Source organism: Typopeltis vanoorti, chromosome 5 (genome assembly GCF_054136105.1).
Source record: "Typopeltis vanoorti isolate ZY-2024b chromosome 5, IOZ_Tvanoo_1.0, whole genome shotgun sequence".
Lineage (NCBI taxonomy): Eukaryota > Metazoa > Arthropoda > Arachnida > Uropygi > Thelyphonidae > Typopeltis > Typopeltis vanoorti.
Window position 1 is genome coordinate 40,548,508 of NC_143553.1, and position 18,008 is coordinate 40,566,515.

At 36.0% G+C, this 18,008-nt stretch overlaps 1 protein-coding gene across 3 annotated transcripts in view; it reads right to left on the reverse strand.

The window, feature by feature from the left end:
- The window catches only part of Gpat4 (Glycerol-3-phosphate acyltransferase 4), a 470,968-nt gene that overhangs the window by 125,780 nt on the left and 327,180 nt on the right, over positions 1-18,008 (reverse strand). For all 3 annotated transcript variants that reach the window (XR_016548355.1, XM_090393085.1, XM_090393086.1), the window contains exon 14: positions 10,083-10,162. Coding sequence is in view for 2 of the 3 variants with exons in the window: in XM_090393085.1 (XP_090249211.1) it covers positions 10,083-10,162 (80 nt within the window). In the remaining variant the exon portion in view is untranslated. The remainder of the gene's footprint in view (positions 1-10,082; positions 10,163-18,008) is intronic.

Genomic DNA, 18,008 nt, shown 5'->3' on the forward strand with positions numbered 1-18,008 from the left:
TTTTCTTCTATTTAAAAGAAGAAAATCTTCTTTTAAATCCTTCAAACCAACCTTTACTGGCATGGAAGGTTTTTGTAGAACTTTGAGAAGATGATCCTTTCAACTTGTTCCTCATGATAGTGATTATAAAGCGATTTCACTGTTTCCCTTAAAATTATCAAATTGATTGACAATCCCTTTTATATTGTTTTCCATCCATACACTGAGCATTCTTTCTGTTTTACTTGACACGTGTGCATACACAAGAAACAATCTTTGCACTCTTTAGCACACCAGCTACAAAACAACTGCAGATTTCCTTCTTTTTATTAATGTACCACACTGTAGAGACTCAGTGCCACATATCTTCCCTATGGTTGCAGAAGATTTCAAATCTTTAATCTTATCTAAAAGTTCCACTTTCTTTGCCAGTGTGAGAACTTTTTTCTTCTCTTGGTTCTCATTTTTAGTAAATAATGGCAAAAAAAAAGTGCTTGAAGAAGGCAAACATCAGTAATTCGGCCAGACCACAGTGCCCTAACGACATAGCTTCCTAACTGTCGAACCACCTGAAAATCCTTCAGAGACAAGACTTCAACAATGCCTTGCACTATACCCAGAGAATAATACTGGTATTCCAACAGCCAAACGTCTTCCATTTGGTGCCCGCTTGGACTGGAATACTTGGAAAAGCCTCAACAGACTTCGAACAACTGAACACTGCAAACAGAACCTCATCAAATGGGGCTACCTCACTGAACCAGATAGCTGTGAGAGACGACCCAGTCCATGGAACACCTTCTTTCTTGTCCCCTTCTTCAATCACCTTGTACCAAAGAGGACCTTATATCCTGCACAGAAAGAGCAGCTGATTGTGCAAGATACTGGAGATACATCTGACCATATTTATTGTATACAACTTATGTATAGTTTCTTTTTTCCTCATATTTTACTTATTAGTTCCAGTGTAATTCGCCTACCAAATTTAAGCTGCTCTCATTTGTAATATATCCTAATTTGTTATAAATAATTTGTACCACTTACTTACTACTGTGCCACTTGCGTTTGGATATGAAATGAAATCAGTAATAATCTCACAACCGATGAAAAAATTCAACCAGAGCAGTGTGTGTGCACACCATTGCCTTACTGCCAATGACATGCACGCATCTAGATAGAAGGGGTTCCATGAATAATTCAAACCATGAAAAGTAAGGAATCACTGTACAGTCAAAATTAAGTTCATGAAAGGTAAATTATCAATAGGAAAATATACTCTCAATCAGGAAATAAGACCCATCTAAAATTTGTTCATCTGAAGAAAAAAAAGTACACAATTTTTGAGTTACTAATACTATTGATTGATTTTATGAGTTACTAATATTATTGATGCCAAAAGTGATGCTTCAACAATGATAATTCCATATTTCAAAATTAAAAAAACTTAATGCTTTTGTATAACATGCATTGTAATAAAAGAAAAACATTCCCTGCATTATTAAAATAATGCAAGGAATTTACTTAAAAAAGCAAATGAATTAAATATTCATGATTCTCTAAATATGGTGAAATTTAAATATTTAAAAAAAAGAAAGAGTTTGTCATTAAAACCACTTCGTTTGTATGTCTTGAAAAAGTTTGAAACTGTACAGATGTTTTTTTTTAGGGCAAACTTCATTTTCTTTTCATTTTGTCAGAGATGCTGCCCATAGTACATTGGTATTATGGATGGAAGAAAGATGAGCAAAAGAAACTTGTTGACATTGGATTTTGAAGACTTGTAAATTGTACTCGTTATGTAATTCATAAGAGAAATGAGTGTTCAAAAAGACAATGAAAAGAATAGAAGAAAATGAATAAAAATTTGTTCCATGAATTCCAAAAGTAGCTAAATAAAAGTTATAGGAAAAAACTTAGATAAGAATATAGAAAATCAATATCAAGAAGATGGCAAAATGTTCTGGAGACTATTATAAACGCGCTTAGAAATGGAAGAAAGAGTACTGTAAAAGGTGATATTAAAACTGAGCATAAGGATATACTAGCTGTCTTAAATAATTATTTTGAAAGGCTGGTAAACAAAACAAGCACTCAAGTAGATGATATTCGGTCAGAAATGCTTACGTATGAAAGTATAAATGTTTGCAGTAATACATTGCTTAATTCAGATGGGCAGGTCAGAAGATCAAATCCCAAATGACTGAAGTAGAGCTTCAATAGTTCCCTTCTATAAAGAGAGAATAAATTCCTACAGAGGAATTTCTCTACTAAGTGTTCCAGGTAAGATTTATGCAAGCATATTTTAAAAGAGGTTGAGAAAGACTGTGGAAAGACTGTGGAAAGAGAACTTGGAGAACAACAAGCTGGGTCAGGCCAAACAGAGGTTGACAGGATCAGATTTTCATTTTATGACAAATAGTTGAGATATTGTGGGAATATAATAAGGATCTACACTTTAGTTTTGTAGATCTGGAAAAGGCATATAACAAGGTTCCCAGTAAAAAGCTTTCAAAACACTACATTATATGGAATAAATGAAATGTTATACAGGGCATACATAATATATTTAAGTTGTGAGTCAGCAGTTAGAAATAAAGGAAATACAGGAAGATGGTTTGATTTAAAATCGGGATAAGACAAAGATGCACATTATCTCCACTTTTATTCATCATCTATATGGATCACATTATGAAAGAAAGTGACATTAGGCCTGATATTAGAATGGGACATATCAAACTTAGCTTTTTGCTTTATGCAGATTATGTTGTTCTCCTAAATACATCTAGTACAAGTCTCCAGGATTCTTTAAATTGAATAACAGCTGTAACCAAAAACTATAATAAAAAGACCAAAACTATGAAAATAAGCAGAAACATTGAACACATCAACTGCATCCTGAATGAAGAGCCTATAGAGCAAGTAAAATATTTCAGTTATTTAGGCAGTTTTTAAGTGAAGATGGCAAGTTAAATCTGGAAATAGACAACAGAATAAGCAAAGCTTGCATGGTAGGTAGTCAGCTGAATAAATTTATATGGAATAAGAGAGAAATTAGTCAAAACACTAAACTAGCAATATCAAACCAATTTTGAGTTATGGATATGAGAGTTGAGTTACAAATAAAGCACACTATCAAAGACTAGAGACCACAAATATGAGGGTTCTGAGAAAAATTAGGGAATTGAACATATCAGTGGCAGAATTATTTTAAAAATGAAGATATTAGAAAGGCACTTGAAATAGTTTATATTGATGAATATGTGAGCAGAGATAATCTAAGGTGATATATAGCCACTTAAATAGACTACAGGTGTCCCTCACTTTATGCGATTAATTGGTTCTATGAAATGAATTGCCAGCCTGGTTGACCGAGTGGTCAGTGTATCTGCTCTCCAGCCAAAAGGCTGCAGGTTCGAATCCCACTGTGGGCATAGATGTTTGTGATTATATGTGAAAATAATAGTGGTAGTGGGCGGTAGATAGCGTCAGTGTAGTTTTGGTTCATTGTTGTTGGTGGATTGAGTGGTGGAGACAGAGAGCTGTAGAGCAAGTGCCCTCCCTCAATCAGTCTATGGACTCCCTGGAGGTATCATGTAATGATAATAATAATCGCATAAAGTGAGTTGAATTTAGCATGGGTGAGATAGAGATTTCTTCAGAAAGATAAAAAAATAAAAACTTTACACCTGTGAGCAAAAGAAATTTTAATGAATGAATTATTTAAACTTATAAACAAAACACACAAATTTCATCGTTTCGTTGAGATTGAACTTGCTGAGGCAAATAACCATGTTCCTGAATTACACTTAGAAATTTTGCTGGAAAGTTCTCAACAACAACTTGAGATTATGGAATCCATGTAGCACCTTGAAACCTTCAAACCACCCAGCACCTGCAGCAAAAGACTGCACTTTAGAATCAGGATCTATAGCATTCAAATCAAACAAACTTTTTGCTTTAGCCTAGATAATGAAGGTGGATAATGGAACATCACATTGATTTTCATGTTCAATTCATTGGGCCAACATCCTTTCCAATTTCTCCATAATTGGTGCCCTTATCTGTTATCTTAGTTGTCGACATTCTCGTTGCACTTTTAGAACTTTCTTATCGCTCTTAAAGTTGATTCTGAAATTCCTGTAGCTCTGACTATGTACTCATTATGTTCATACCTCTTTATAACTTTAATTTTTCCTCCAGTGTTATAGTTTTTCTCTGTTATTTAGTCTTGGAAGTATTTTGATCACAATTACTTCTTTTTTCCATAATGTGTGCATTGCAGAAGACTCCAACAATGAAGTTTATTAGTTCTACACCTTCTGTGAGACTGACATGCAGCACAATGCCGACTTGTCAAAGCAGTATGTGCGCAAAGTCACGTGACCATGCACAGGGTGACTGCGAAGTTGCTACTGGTTGTGATTTTTTAAATTCTCAACCAGTAGCAATGATATTCTCCTGATATAAAAATCAGGAGGATTTTTAACTTTTTAGAATCAAGTTATAGCGAAAATGCATAAAGTGAGATCGCGTGTAACGAGGGATACCTGTACATGATGAAAGATTATCAAAACAGGTGTTTGATGCCAAGATGACTGGAAAGAGACCCAGATGTAGACCAAGGTCTAGGTGGATTGATTTGGATCATAAGTGCCTTAGAAGGACAAAATGTTAGAGATGACAATATTGAAGTGCTGACAAGTAAGAGACTAATTTGGAGGAAAATTGTGAATAGGAGATTAATAATAATATAAAGTTAATCATGAAGTGCTCAGAGTGACCTAAAAAACCTTGAAGGTACATATCAGGAAATGATCAATCAAGGTTTTGAATAGCTGATATATGGCTTTTAACAGATTTAGAAGAGTGGATGGATAATTGATGCCAATTATGATGAACAGTGACCATGGAAATACACTCATGAGTCAAAATATTATCGCCTACCTAATAGCTTGGACTTTCTTTGGCTAAGATAATCACTTGCACCTATCTTGGATTAACCTCACTAGACCAGACAAACTGTGTACTAACTAGACAGAATAACATCCAGGTAGTCAGTGGAAAAGTCAAAGAAAAGATACTAATTTGTGGATTGTGAATTCCATGTGATCTCACAAATGTTTAATAGAATTCAAATCAGGAGGATTAGATAGCCAGAGGAGCACAGAATTTTTGTCATGGATCTGGACTTTTCCAGCCTCCTTCTGTTGCCATGTAGGGCAATACTTAGTCCAAAACAATCCCCAGGTAAGAATTAGCAGTCCAGGTGCATTCAATGGGGAATGAGAGGACCTAGTGTTGTCCATCAGCCTGTTTCAGCCAACCATGGAGTCTGTTGGTGGATGAACAATCTCATCTTGTATGGAGATCTGGGTATTGTCAAAAGGTTGGAAGACATTTTTTTTTTTTTTTTGAAAACAGGATTGCATTTTAGCATGAAATTAACAAATCATTGGCACACCACTGAAGAACAGTTCACAGTTTAGGATTGAAGAAGATAATTCTGGGGGGATGATCTGCATAGTATAGGGCTTATCAAACAAAAAAGAAGTGTAGTATATTGTCATCAGCAAAACTGCATACTGAATTTGCAGTCAAGTGAAGGTCACTAATACGCACACACACACATATACACGTGGTGGTATCAAAAAGTTTCGAGACTAGGTTTGTAACATGCCAACAGATGGCAGCACAAGGCTGCATGCACAGTCACAGGGAGCACCTACCTTCATAAGTCAGTGTGCCAAAAGACATCGTCCTGTGTATCGGGAGCTGTGCAACTGATGCTATTCTGACCACCTGCGTTACCACATCTGCGATTTCATCATGGACAGCAAGTTAGGACAAAGAGCAAACGTGAAATTCTGCATGAAACTGGGCAAATCTGCCACAGAGACATTTGACATGAGTCAGCAAGTTTACGGCGATGCTGCAATGAGTCGTTCGAGGTGTTTTGAGTGGCATGCATGCTTCAAGAGCAGAAGAACATCACAGGAAGACGTAGTGGAAGACGATAAGAGATCAGGAAGACCTTCAACGAGCTCAACCCCCAAAAATGTCGAAACCATTCGGCAACTTGTGCATGAGGATCGTCGGAGAACACTCCACAACATTTCTGCCATTGTTGGTGCGTCATACGGAACAGTCCAGGCAATCCTCACATGTGATTTGAACATGCGCCGTGCTGCTGCCAAGTTCGTCCCCAGGCTGCTGACCCAGGAGCAGAAGGAACATCGCATCGAAGTCTGCCAAGAACTACGTCAGCGTGCCGTGAATGACCTATCCTTCATGTTGAGGATCATTACCGGTGACAAAACTTGGGTATATGGGTACGACCCTGAGATGAAGCAACAGTCTTCACAATGGAAGAGCCCATCATCTCCATGACTGAAAAAGGTGAGGCAAGTCCGCAGCTCGACCAAGTGCATGCTCATTGTCTTTTTCAACATTCGCAGCATTGTGCATCGAGAATTCGTCCTCAGGGGCCAGACTGTCAATAGTGAGTTCTACTGCCAGGTTTTAAGGCATCTGAGGGAGGACATTCAGCGAAAGTGGCCAGATCTGTGACGCGCAAAAAACTTGATGCTCCACGATGCACTTTGTCACCGAGCTCTCCTCACACGCGAGTTTCTCGCCAGAAACAACATGATGTTTCACACTCACCCTACTCGCCAGATTTGACTCATGCAGACTTCGCCCTCTTCCCGAAGATGAAGATCCAGCTCAAAAGTCACTGTTTTGACACCATTGTGGAGCTCCAGCGCGAATTGCAGAAGGTGCTTGACATGCTTTGAAAAGAAGACTTCCAGGACACATTCCAGAAGTGGCAAGAATGCTGGGAGCGCTGTATTGATATGCAAGGGGACTATTTTGAAGGTGATAGTGTGTAAACGTAGATAAATAAAGTAATTTCACGTAAACAGAGCTAGTCTCGAAACTTTTTGATACCACCTCATATGTATATATGTATGTGCAGAGCCTTGTGAAACTCCAGCATTTATTGCGAAGTTTGAGGATAAACAAGCTGACAACCTAGTTGCAGAAGTCAGATACCATTCAATGGAAGCAAAGGATTTGTCTGGAAGCAAATGCCTTAGAGCTATCAAGGGAAATTTCTAGATGTTCCCCATGACATTTGTCCCAAGGTGGGAAATATTAAGTAAGATCCCCTTTGATCAGCAGCAGAAGAATTCATAATAATAAGCATTTATTATTTGAAAGGATGCAAGGTAGTACAGAAGTTGAGTGGTAATTTCTGAAGTAATGGGTTTCTCCATTACTTCAAAGAAAGAACAGAAGTAACTGAAACAGGACAATAATTAGATGGCAAAAAGATTTGTCACACTGCTCAGGAACCAGATGCATATGGACTAATTTCCAATGCCATGGCACTGCTTCAAGCTATCTTCTCAGTTTTTCATAATCATCAGCTCTGTATTTTCACATATACCCCTTCTTAACTGAAAATTGTAAGTCTGGCAACAATCCAGGTCAATGTAACTTATGACCTGGGAAACCCAATTGGTTTCCCAGGTCATTAGTCACAGTTTCCCCATGTGGTTGCTCATAAATGCTGTGATGCTATTATCGAATATAGCAGTCTCTCATGTTGAGGCTTAATGAGTGAAACAGCACTGAGAAAGGATTAAAAATATTATCATTGAATATGGTATCCATAATTTAGCTCGGAAAATAGCTAACAACATTAGGTTTGGTGTTACCAGCATTCTTTCTAAATCTTTGCCTCCTAAAAGAAATCATCTTGCCAACTCAGTGCCCTCAAGAAACTATACAGAGATAGCAGTATAGGTCATCACCAAAGCTGATAAATGGAGTGCTACTGTTATTCTTAATACCAGTGAATAAACTAGAAAAATGGACATCTTTCTCAGAGACTGCTCTACCTACAGACCTTTAGATTAAGATCCCATCAAATTTCAGATAAAAAAAAAAAAATTTGAAAGTCTGCTCAAAAAAGTTTCTTCCTGGACTCCTGAAAAACACCTTCAGTTCTCACCCCTCCCCCAGATATACAAATTACCAAAAATACACAAACCCAATCATCCCCCCCCCCACACACCAAGATCTATAGTAGATGCTACAGATTCCCCATGCTATAAATTAGCAAAACAGTTAGCAAGCACTCTTATCCCCCCCCCCACATTTCATACAACTTCCTATATAAAAAACTATCCATTTTAAAATTTCTATTTGTAATTTAATGTTAAATAATAAATATATTTTGGTCAGTTTTCCTTTGCTATCTATTCTGGATATTTCTCTTGGAAGTACAAAATTTATAAACAGATCCACAGATGGGTTCCAGGAAGAACCCATCTATGGATTATCCCTGGAAATCCCCCCCCCCCTTTGCAAAGTTTTTTATGGAATATTTTGAAAAACAAGCTCTTGAGTCAGTCCCTCTCAAACCTTCTATCTGATTAAGATATGTAGATGATGCGTTCTCCATTTCACCTCATCGCTCAGACACAGACTTTCCTCTCTCACCTCAATAGTCTTCAACCCTAGAATCCAGTTTACCATGGAAAAAGAAACTGATAATAGTTCAGCCTTTCTAGACACCTTGGCAACATGCTTAGCCAATCGTAATCTGTCCTTTTAAGTATACAGGAAGCCCATTCACACAGGCAGATACATTCACAAACCCCCCCCCCCCCCCCACAATATGATATCATTAAAACACTAACCAATAAAGCCATATAATCTTTGTTCCAATGAGTCCTCTCTTACAGAAGAGCTTAATTACATATAGCACCCCTTCCTATGTAATGGTTACAGTTCCCACAATATCAAAAAAATAATTCTTCACTTAATCCTTGACTTTCTCCTCAGAAAAATTTTAGTAATGCTATCATCATCCCCTATGTTCTAGGCATTCTAGAAAAAATAGTGAAAGAAATGCAATCTCTGCATAGCTTTCAAGCCACACTGAAAGCTTGCCACTCTTAAACATTGTACTAAAGACCAGCTCCCTTCTCTCTCTCTCTGCCTGAAGTATATAAAGTGCCCTGTTCCTGCAAGTTGGTCTACTATGAACAGACAAGAAGACGAGTCAACATCTGCATAGAAGAACAAGAAAAATACATCTGCAGTCATGACTATGGTCAATCAGGTCTTGAGGACCATGCTTTAGATATGGCTCATAGAATCAATTGGGAAAAGACCACCATGCTCCATCACAGTAAATAAAGAAAAGAAAGACTATTTTGGAAGCTGCAGATGTTCTCAGAAATTAGCATAATTTAAATAAATATGGTTGCATTAAACTTCCCAAAATATGGGAAACATTAATACTTTGAGATCCCACTTTACATCCTAGGCTGCCAACAGGTGCCCCACCTAGAATTAAGACTCCAATCTTTCATCCACATGTTTCACTTAGTTTTGTGTTGCCTTTGTATGTGTGTTACAAGTATCATTGTACTCCCTGGCAATGTCTCAGTGAATGAGATGAAATACTGAAAGAATTAAATAATATTTTTAATCCTTTCTCACTGCTGTTTTACTCAATTAAGCCTCTAACATGAGTGTCTCCCTGTGTGTTAAGTCTTAACACACAAAATACAGCACTCTAAAAACCCAAAGTTTGAGACCAGCATACTAGTAACAACACAAAACAAAATTCATTCACTTAATTTCCAAATAAGTTTTAAACTGTCAAAAGCTTTTAAACAGTGTTATAATTTTTATGTGGCTGCTACTCATAAAAGGTTGTAAACATATGGAACATTGGTACCAATTCCATAGGATTAACCTATAAACCAAACCTATTAACCTATAAAATAAACCAAAGGATATTTTGGGTTTTTTTATTTTATTAATTTTTATCACTATTTTGTATTTTTTGATTCACTTTTGCACCAAGTACTTAAACCCTGCTTTAGAGACAACACATGGAACTTTTTCAAGCCACTTCACACCTCCAATAAGCAGGACAGTAGTTTCAAACTGGGCAATGAAATTCATCTACCACATATAGAGTCACAAACATCTATGTTTGCAAAATTTTTCATAATACAATGCACATCATAAAAAAAAAAAACTTAATATTTTTCTTAAAATATAGATTTAAATACACTTACCACTCCAAGTCAACAAGCCCACCTTGTTTGGCTATTTCAGACTTCACTCTTTTTGCAAAATGTATGGCACTTTCATCTGGCTACAAATAACATAATTAAGATAAAGAGAGGAGTCAAAAAAGACTAATTACTCTTTTCTGATTTGGTATTAATATACAGGATTTTTGGATTGATATACTAACATGATTAGGAGATATAACCAATGGTTAGATTAAAGAATAGTAGGCAGTAGTGAAGATGGCTATCGTACACTATTCAAATACAAAGATAAAAAAATAAATAAAAATTCACATACCATAGTATGAAATTTTCATTTTCTGCAATCTCATCTTCCTTTTATGGTTAAGGCTCAATGGCCTTCACAGCCATATAACATGACTTTTCTTAGAAACTTAAGACTGCTTATGATACGGAAGTTCATCCTATCTGCACTGTGTACCATGGGTATTTACCCATGCATTCTTTTGATATGTTTGCCTGTTTTGCAAGTGGAAAAAAACTGAAGTTTCCACTAATGCATGAAAATGGCTAACACACCTTCAAATGAAAAGTCACATTCTAGATGAAATTATAACTAAAGGCTTCATCTATACTGAAATTTGATTATGTAACGAAATGAGAACAAATAAAACTAAATGTACTCAAATTTTATTATCTATTTAAAACAAAACTGCATAGTATTGCATTATATATTATGGAAACTGTAAAAGATAACCTAATATCACTGTTCATCTTAGGTTATAAAGATGGCATTTGCCTAATTGGAAAGAATGACAAAGACATTAGATTAACATTCAAACTTAGAGCTACTTCTGGAAAACTAGAATACGAATCTTAGAACATTAATTACCACAGATAAAATGCAGAAATTGGTGTCCATCCTGAGAAGCAAATAGCTAATTGTAAATATTTAAAGTATGTAGAAATGACCACCCAAGGGGAAAAATTAGTTTATTACTGAAAAGCAGGAAATGTCATTTCATTCAAACATCTTAGAACATTAATTACCACAGATAAAATGCAGAAATTGGTGTCCATCCTGAGAAGCAAATAGCTAATTGTTCGCTACACTGTTTTCATTATCTTCTAAAATTCTTTCACACAACATTAGAATATAGAATATGCAAAACAATTATTAGACTTGATATATGGTGTAGAAGCCCAACATGTAATACACCAACATAGAAAAAAATCTGCAAATCATTGAAAAAAATGAAAGAGTTTGAGAACAGGAACCAAACCTTGGAGATTTAGTGGCAAGCAAAAAAAATTGATTGAGCCAGAAAGGCATGTGGCGTAGTTGTCTACAAGAATAGAAAAATCAGAACTCCATGGTGGACACAGGATGTTAAAGAGGCAGTGAAGGAAAAGAAGAAGCATATCAAAAGTTCTTGGCAAATAAGTCAGCTTGTGCTTTTAGAGAATACAGAGATAAATGCAAGAACACTAAAGACTATAAAAAACTAGCTAAACAAAAGTAAAAAGATATTCTGGAAGTTGTTGAAGAAGCTCAGAAATGGAAGAAAGAGTGCTGTAAAAGGAATAAGAGATGATAAAGGTAACATGAAAACTCGAGAAAAAGATATCCTTGATGTATGGAGTAATTAGTTCGAAAAATTACTAAATGAAGCAAACAGTGACAGCACAGTGGTAAAAAACACTCAACAGGCATGCAGTCTGGAATACATATCCATACTTGAAGTAGAAAAAGCCATCAAAAGCCTGAAATTTGGAAAGGCAGCTGGAGTAGATGATACTAGACCAGAAATGCTCAAGTATGGAGGTATAAAAGTCATATAGTAGCTGCAGTGCATAGTTCAGAAGGCCTGGACAGAGGGACAAATTCCAGATGATTTCAGTAGAGCTCTCATAGTACCCATATATAAAAATGAAATAAAACTGAATGTGAGAATTGCAGAGGTATTTCCTGGTTAGATTTATGCAAGTATACTTGAGAAACGGTTGAGAAGAATTGTGGAAGAAAAGCTTGGTGAAGAACAAGCTGGATTCATTTCAAAAAGAGAACTTGATACTATCGTCCATTGACTCAATGAACAATAATCTCAAAGAAATATTGAGATTATTCCAATCACATTTAAAAATATCTCAATCACCTCAAGTCTATAAACCACCAAAAGAAGCTTTTTCCTTCCCTGACATCCTCACTAATAATGCGTACATGACTAATGTTGTATTAGGTGACTTTAATAGCCATAGTGTTAACTGGGATTACACAAAGTCCAACGAAGATGGAGAACTTGTTGAAAGATGGGTTGAAAACCTTTCTCTAAACCTGATACATAATCCAAAACTCCCTGCATCTTTCAACAGTGGCAGATGGAAGCGAGGCTATAACCTTAACTTTATATTTGTTAGCTCAAAAATATCCATCATTTGTGTTAAAAAGGTTTTAAATCCGATTCCACATACTCAACATAGACCTATAATGCTTCAATTCAACCCAGCCATTATGCCTGACACAGTCCCTTACAGATGACGATTTAATTTCCAAAAGCTAATCGGAAGGGTTTCATGGAAGATCTCAACCACCCCATAGAACAAGTCCCTCCAAACCCTCAAGAGTATCCTGAATTCATAAAAATACTGAGGAAAATCTCCAAACACATCCCCCGAGGATGCCGCACAAACTACATTCCAGGCCTTTCCAGTGACATACAAGCCCAGTATGCTGATTACTTACAACTTTACAACACCAACCCCTTCTCAGAAAAGACTATCCAAGGAGGAGAAAAATTATGCTCCAAGATGGCAGAGGAAAGGCGTTCCCCTTGTGTAAAAAAGAAATAGAAGCCCTTGATATGACCCATAGTAGCAGAAAGGCATGGAATTTTATCAACAGAATTAGGAAGGATTTCACTAAGCCATATGAGCATCTGCAGGTGACAGCTAGTCAAATTGCTCACCAGCTGCTGCTGAATGGAAAATTTACTAAAAAGCACAAAAAAATAAGATACTTAGAACCACAAGTGAGTAACAAAATAAGATTAACTCAGATTTCACCATCACTGAACTCAATGCTGCCATAAACCTATTAAAACCTAGAAAATCTGCAGGCCTTGATGATGTCTGTAATGAACAGATTAAACATTTTGGAAATAGGACTAAAGAGTGGTTATTAAACCTATACAACACTTGCCTCAGAACCCTAAGGATAACAACTATCTGGAGACATGCCAAAGTGGTGGCCTTTCTGAAACCAGGGAAAACTCCAACAGAAGCAAAAAATTACTGACCTATATCACTACTCAGCAACCTCTTTAAACTCTATGAACGATTAATTTTGAATAGGCTACAACCCCTAATCGAACGCCATCTTATTGCTGAGCAGGCTGGCTTTAGACCAGGCAAATCCTGCACATCACAAATTCTCAACCTCACTCAATATATAGAAAATGGTTATGAGCAAAAACTAGCCACAGGAGGAGTCTTTGTAGACCTAACAGCAGCATATGATACCATAAACCATCTCGCATTCAGAAATAAAATATACAGACTAACTAGAGACTATCGCCTTGTCCTCCTGAGCCGATCACACTTGGAAAACAGATGCTTTTACATGGACCTGGGGGGAGGGGGGGAGGAAGAGACACTGGCACCTCCAAAAAAAATGGCCTCCCACAGGGAAGTGTGTCACCATTACTTTTCAACATCTACATCAATGATCTTCCCATCATTCCAGGAACTAGAAATTTTATCTATGCTGATGACCTTGCCATATTTAATCAAAAAATTTCAAGTCCATTGAAACTACTCTATCACTTGCCTTAAATAGTCTAATCACATACTATACCAGCAATCAACTAAAACCAAACCCTTTGAAAACCCAGACTGGCCTTTTCCACCTTAACAATAAGGAAGCAACAGATTTCTTGGATAGGCTCTAAAATAGAACATTCCTGGAACCCAATCTTTTATATGAGAGGGTGTCACTCTCGATCACACCCTCTCATATAAAACCCACATAGAAAAAACAAAGGCAAAAGTGAATGCAAGAAACAATATACTAAGAAACCTTACCTTCTCCAAATGGGGTGCAGACCCTAACACACTGAAATCTTCTGCCTTGGCCCTTTGCTATTCTTCTGCTGAATACACTGACCAGTATGGTCCAGATCCTGCCATGCTGAAAAACTTGATCAAGCATTGAATGAAAGCTGCTACTTAATTACAGGGTGCCTGAAACCAACAACTAAAAGATCTGTATACTTTGGCTGGTATTGCACCCCGTTCAATTTGAAGATCTGCATTCTCAGCTGATGAAAGAAGCAGACAAATGAATGATGAATGCCACCCACTATTCGGCAAGACTGCAGCATCCCAAGGACTAAGATCCTGACATAGCTTCCTGGCAACTGTTGAACCACCTAAAAACCTCCCAGAGACAAGACTTCAACAATGGCTTGCACTATATCCTGAAAATAATACTGGTATTCCAACAAACAAACATCTTCCACGTGGTGCCCACTTGGACTGGAATACTTGGAAAAGCCTCAACAGACTGCGAGGCTAGTTCAGAAGGTCTGGACATGGGGACTAATTCCTGATGATTGGAGTAGAGCTCTAATAGTGCCCATATATAAAAAGGGAAATAAAACTGAATGTGAGAATTACAGAGGTATTTCCCTCCTGAGTGTTCCAGGCAAGATTTATGCCAGTAAACTTAAGAAACTGGTTGAGAAGAATTGTGGAAGAAAAGCTTCGTGAAGAACAAGATGGATTCAGGCCAAATAGGGTCTGACAGGATCAGATCTTCACTTTACGAGAAACAGAAAGCATGGGAATATAACAAAGATCTATATTTAAGTTTTGTCGATCTGGAAAAGGCATATGACGACAAGGTGCCAAGAGAGAAGCTATTCAATACACTACAGTTCTATGGTGTCAATGGGGCATTATATCAAGCAATACTTAGTCTTTATTTGAGTTGCAAGTCAGCAGTTAGAATTGAAGGAAGTACTGGAAGATGGTTTAATGTTAAATCTGGTGTGAGACAAGGATGTACATTATCCTCTCTGTTATTCATCATCTATATGGATCACATTATGAAGGAAAAGTGGTATTAAACATGATATCAGAATTGGAGATGTTAATCTCAGCTCTTGGCTTTATGCAGACGATGTTATACTTCTAAATAAATCCGCTAGAAGTTTGCAAGCTTCCCTGACTAAATTGAATAACTGTTGTAATAGATATGGTATGAAGGTCAGCAATAAAAAGACAAAGACAATGAAAATAGGTATAATCGCTGAAAATGTCAACTGTGTTGTGAATGGAGAACCTGTGGAACAAGTGAAACATTTCAGCTACTTAGGCACGATTTTTAGTGAAGATGGTAAATTAAATATGGAAATAGACAACAGAATCAACAACGCTGGTATGGTAGGAAGCCAATTGAATAAATTCATATGGAATAAGAGAGAAATTAGTCGGAACACTAAATTAGCTATATACAAGTCAGTATTCAAACCAGTTTTAACTGATCTGAGAGCTGGGTCAGAAGTAAAACACTTGACCAAAGACTAGAGATCGCAGATATGAGAATCCTGAGAAAGATTAGAGGCATGAATAGATGGCATCAATGGCAATATCATATTAAAAATGAGGATAGTAGGAAAGAACTTGACATTGTCAGCATCCAGGAATGTGTTAGCAGCGCTAATCTCAAGTGATATGGTCACTTGAACAGAATGGGCGAGGAAAGATTAGCAAAACAAGTGTTTTCTGCCAGGTTGGCAGGAAAACGAACTTGGAAGACCAAGATATAGGTGGATTGATGCAGTACAAAGCACCTTAGACGATAGAAATACAAGATCTGATAATGTTGGAATCTTGACAAGTAACAGACTGATTTGGAGGAAAATTGTAGATAGGAAGTTAGTAATGATTTACATTTTTCATGTAGTACTATCATATCCTGTACACCCCTTGAGGGTACATGTCAGGAATTTGATGATGAAGATGATAGTACAGAATTATGATAGTTATCACAAGAATTATAACTGATGTGATTTGGATGATGGCTCAATATAACCTATCATTATACAGATGATGAAAATTAAGTTTTATCTGTTTAATAATTTTGTTTTGCCTCTAGTATAGGTATACCTTGATTAACATGATTAATTAATCCCTTGATGTTATCGCGTACATCAAAATCGCATTAATCAAATTAGTAATCAATGGTAAAAATTACAATTCATCCATGATCGATTACTGTATTAATAATTTGTTTTATATGGTACTCTTTTAGGAACGGTAAAAAATGAATGCAAAGTAAATGCTTAATAATTTTAACGTAGGTACAATGCTTGTACCTACATTAGTTACTGCAATTTTTTTTAATCAAAAAAAAGTTATCAAGAGTCGTTTCAACAGTTTTAGTTTTTTTCTTACCAGCATAAATTCTAAGATAACAAGCAAAATGATTCTCTAGACCTCAGCAAACAATTAACATCTGGATTCATATTCATTACTTGCTGCTTAAGTGATTCTGAACTGCAAAATATTTCATCCAGTTCTTTGATTGTTATCTCCTTCGGAACCTCATCTTCATATTCCATTTGTTCATTGTCTTCATATGAACATTGTTGTTCAATTTCAAGATGATTGTTGTCACTGAAATCGTTTTAATTTGAACCAATAATGCTGTGAACCCAATTTCAGAATGCTGTGAACCCATGTTGTTCACAGCATTCTGAAAAACCACCTAAGTCATAAGCGCATTCTGGCAAAAGGTTTTTCCAAACAGCTCTCATGCAGCTAGAAGACACTTGCTACCACAAGTCATGAATGTTTTCAACTGTGTGCCGAATGTTAAAATTCTTCCAAAATTCTTGAAGCGCAATCGTATTTTCTACCGTTGTTGTTTCTACTACCTTTGAGAATGTCTTTTTTAAGAAAATAGGCTTTGAAAGTTGCAATGACACCCATGTCCATGGGTTGTAGCAATGATGTCGTATTTGGTGGAAATAATAAAATTTTCACATTCTAACACAGATCATTAAGATTTGGATGAAAGAAGTTATGAAGAATGTAATTTGTAAATACAGCAGATTTTGCATGATAAATTTAAAGGTCCGTTAATTAAAACTCTTGCTGCATATATAAAGGAATTGTCGCAATTAATTTCGCTGCATTAATCAAATCCCATGTTAAGCAAGGGATACCTGTATAGATTTCATTCAATTCTCTAGAATAGTCTCAATATTCTCAACTACTCCAAAGAGTTATAGTCTTATATAATATAGATTCACAATGTTTAAATCTTGTATTTTCATTTTTCATATATTTTTTTATGTGATTTTATGTTGATTAATTTATGTTTCTCTTCAATTTATATTTTCCGTATAAGAATAATATTACAAATTTTTTTATATGCTTTCATTTTGAAATACATAAAAAAAAAATAAATAAAAAATTTGATGCATCTAACTAAACCTTTTGAAATCCCCTTTTCTGTGTATTTATCAAACTAGAGAGAATATTAATATCACTGAACATGATATAGGAGCTGTTAGATAAACAAATGAGTTGAAAGTTTTGCAATTATGTTTTTCATAAAAAGGCAGCACAGGTTAGGAACTTTTATGTTTTTAGATGAATGTATGTGGTTTACAAAAAAATTTTTAGTTGTCCAATTTACAAGAATTAACATTTATTGACAGATTATAAATACAATAGTGTCAAAGATAAGGATGAAGTACATTTTTACCTGTATACGAAAAATATTTTCATGACTGCAGTGAAATGTGAACATACTGCCAGCATACTAATAAATTATATTACACAAAAAATGTGTTATAAATTTTGCACAAAATAAATGGAAATACGTTTCTGGCAAAACTTACAAATTTCCTAAGGATGTAGTTAAGGAATTAACGCACTTACAAGAAACTATGCAGAGAG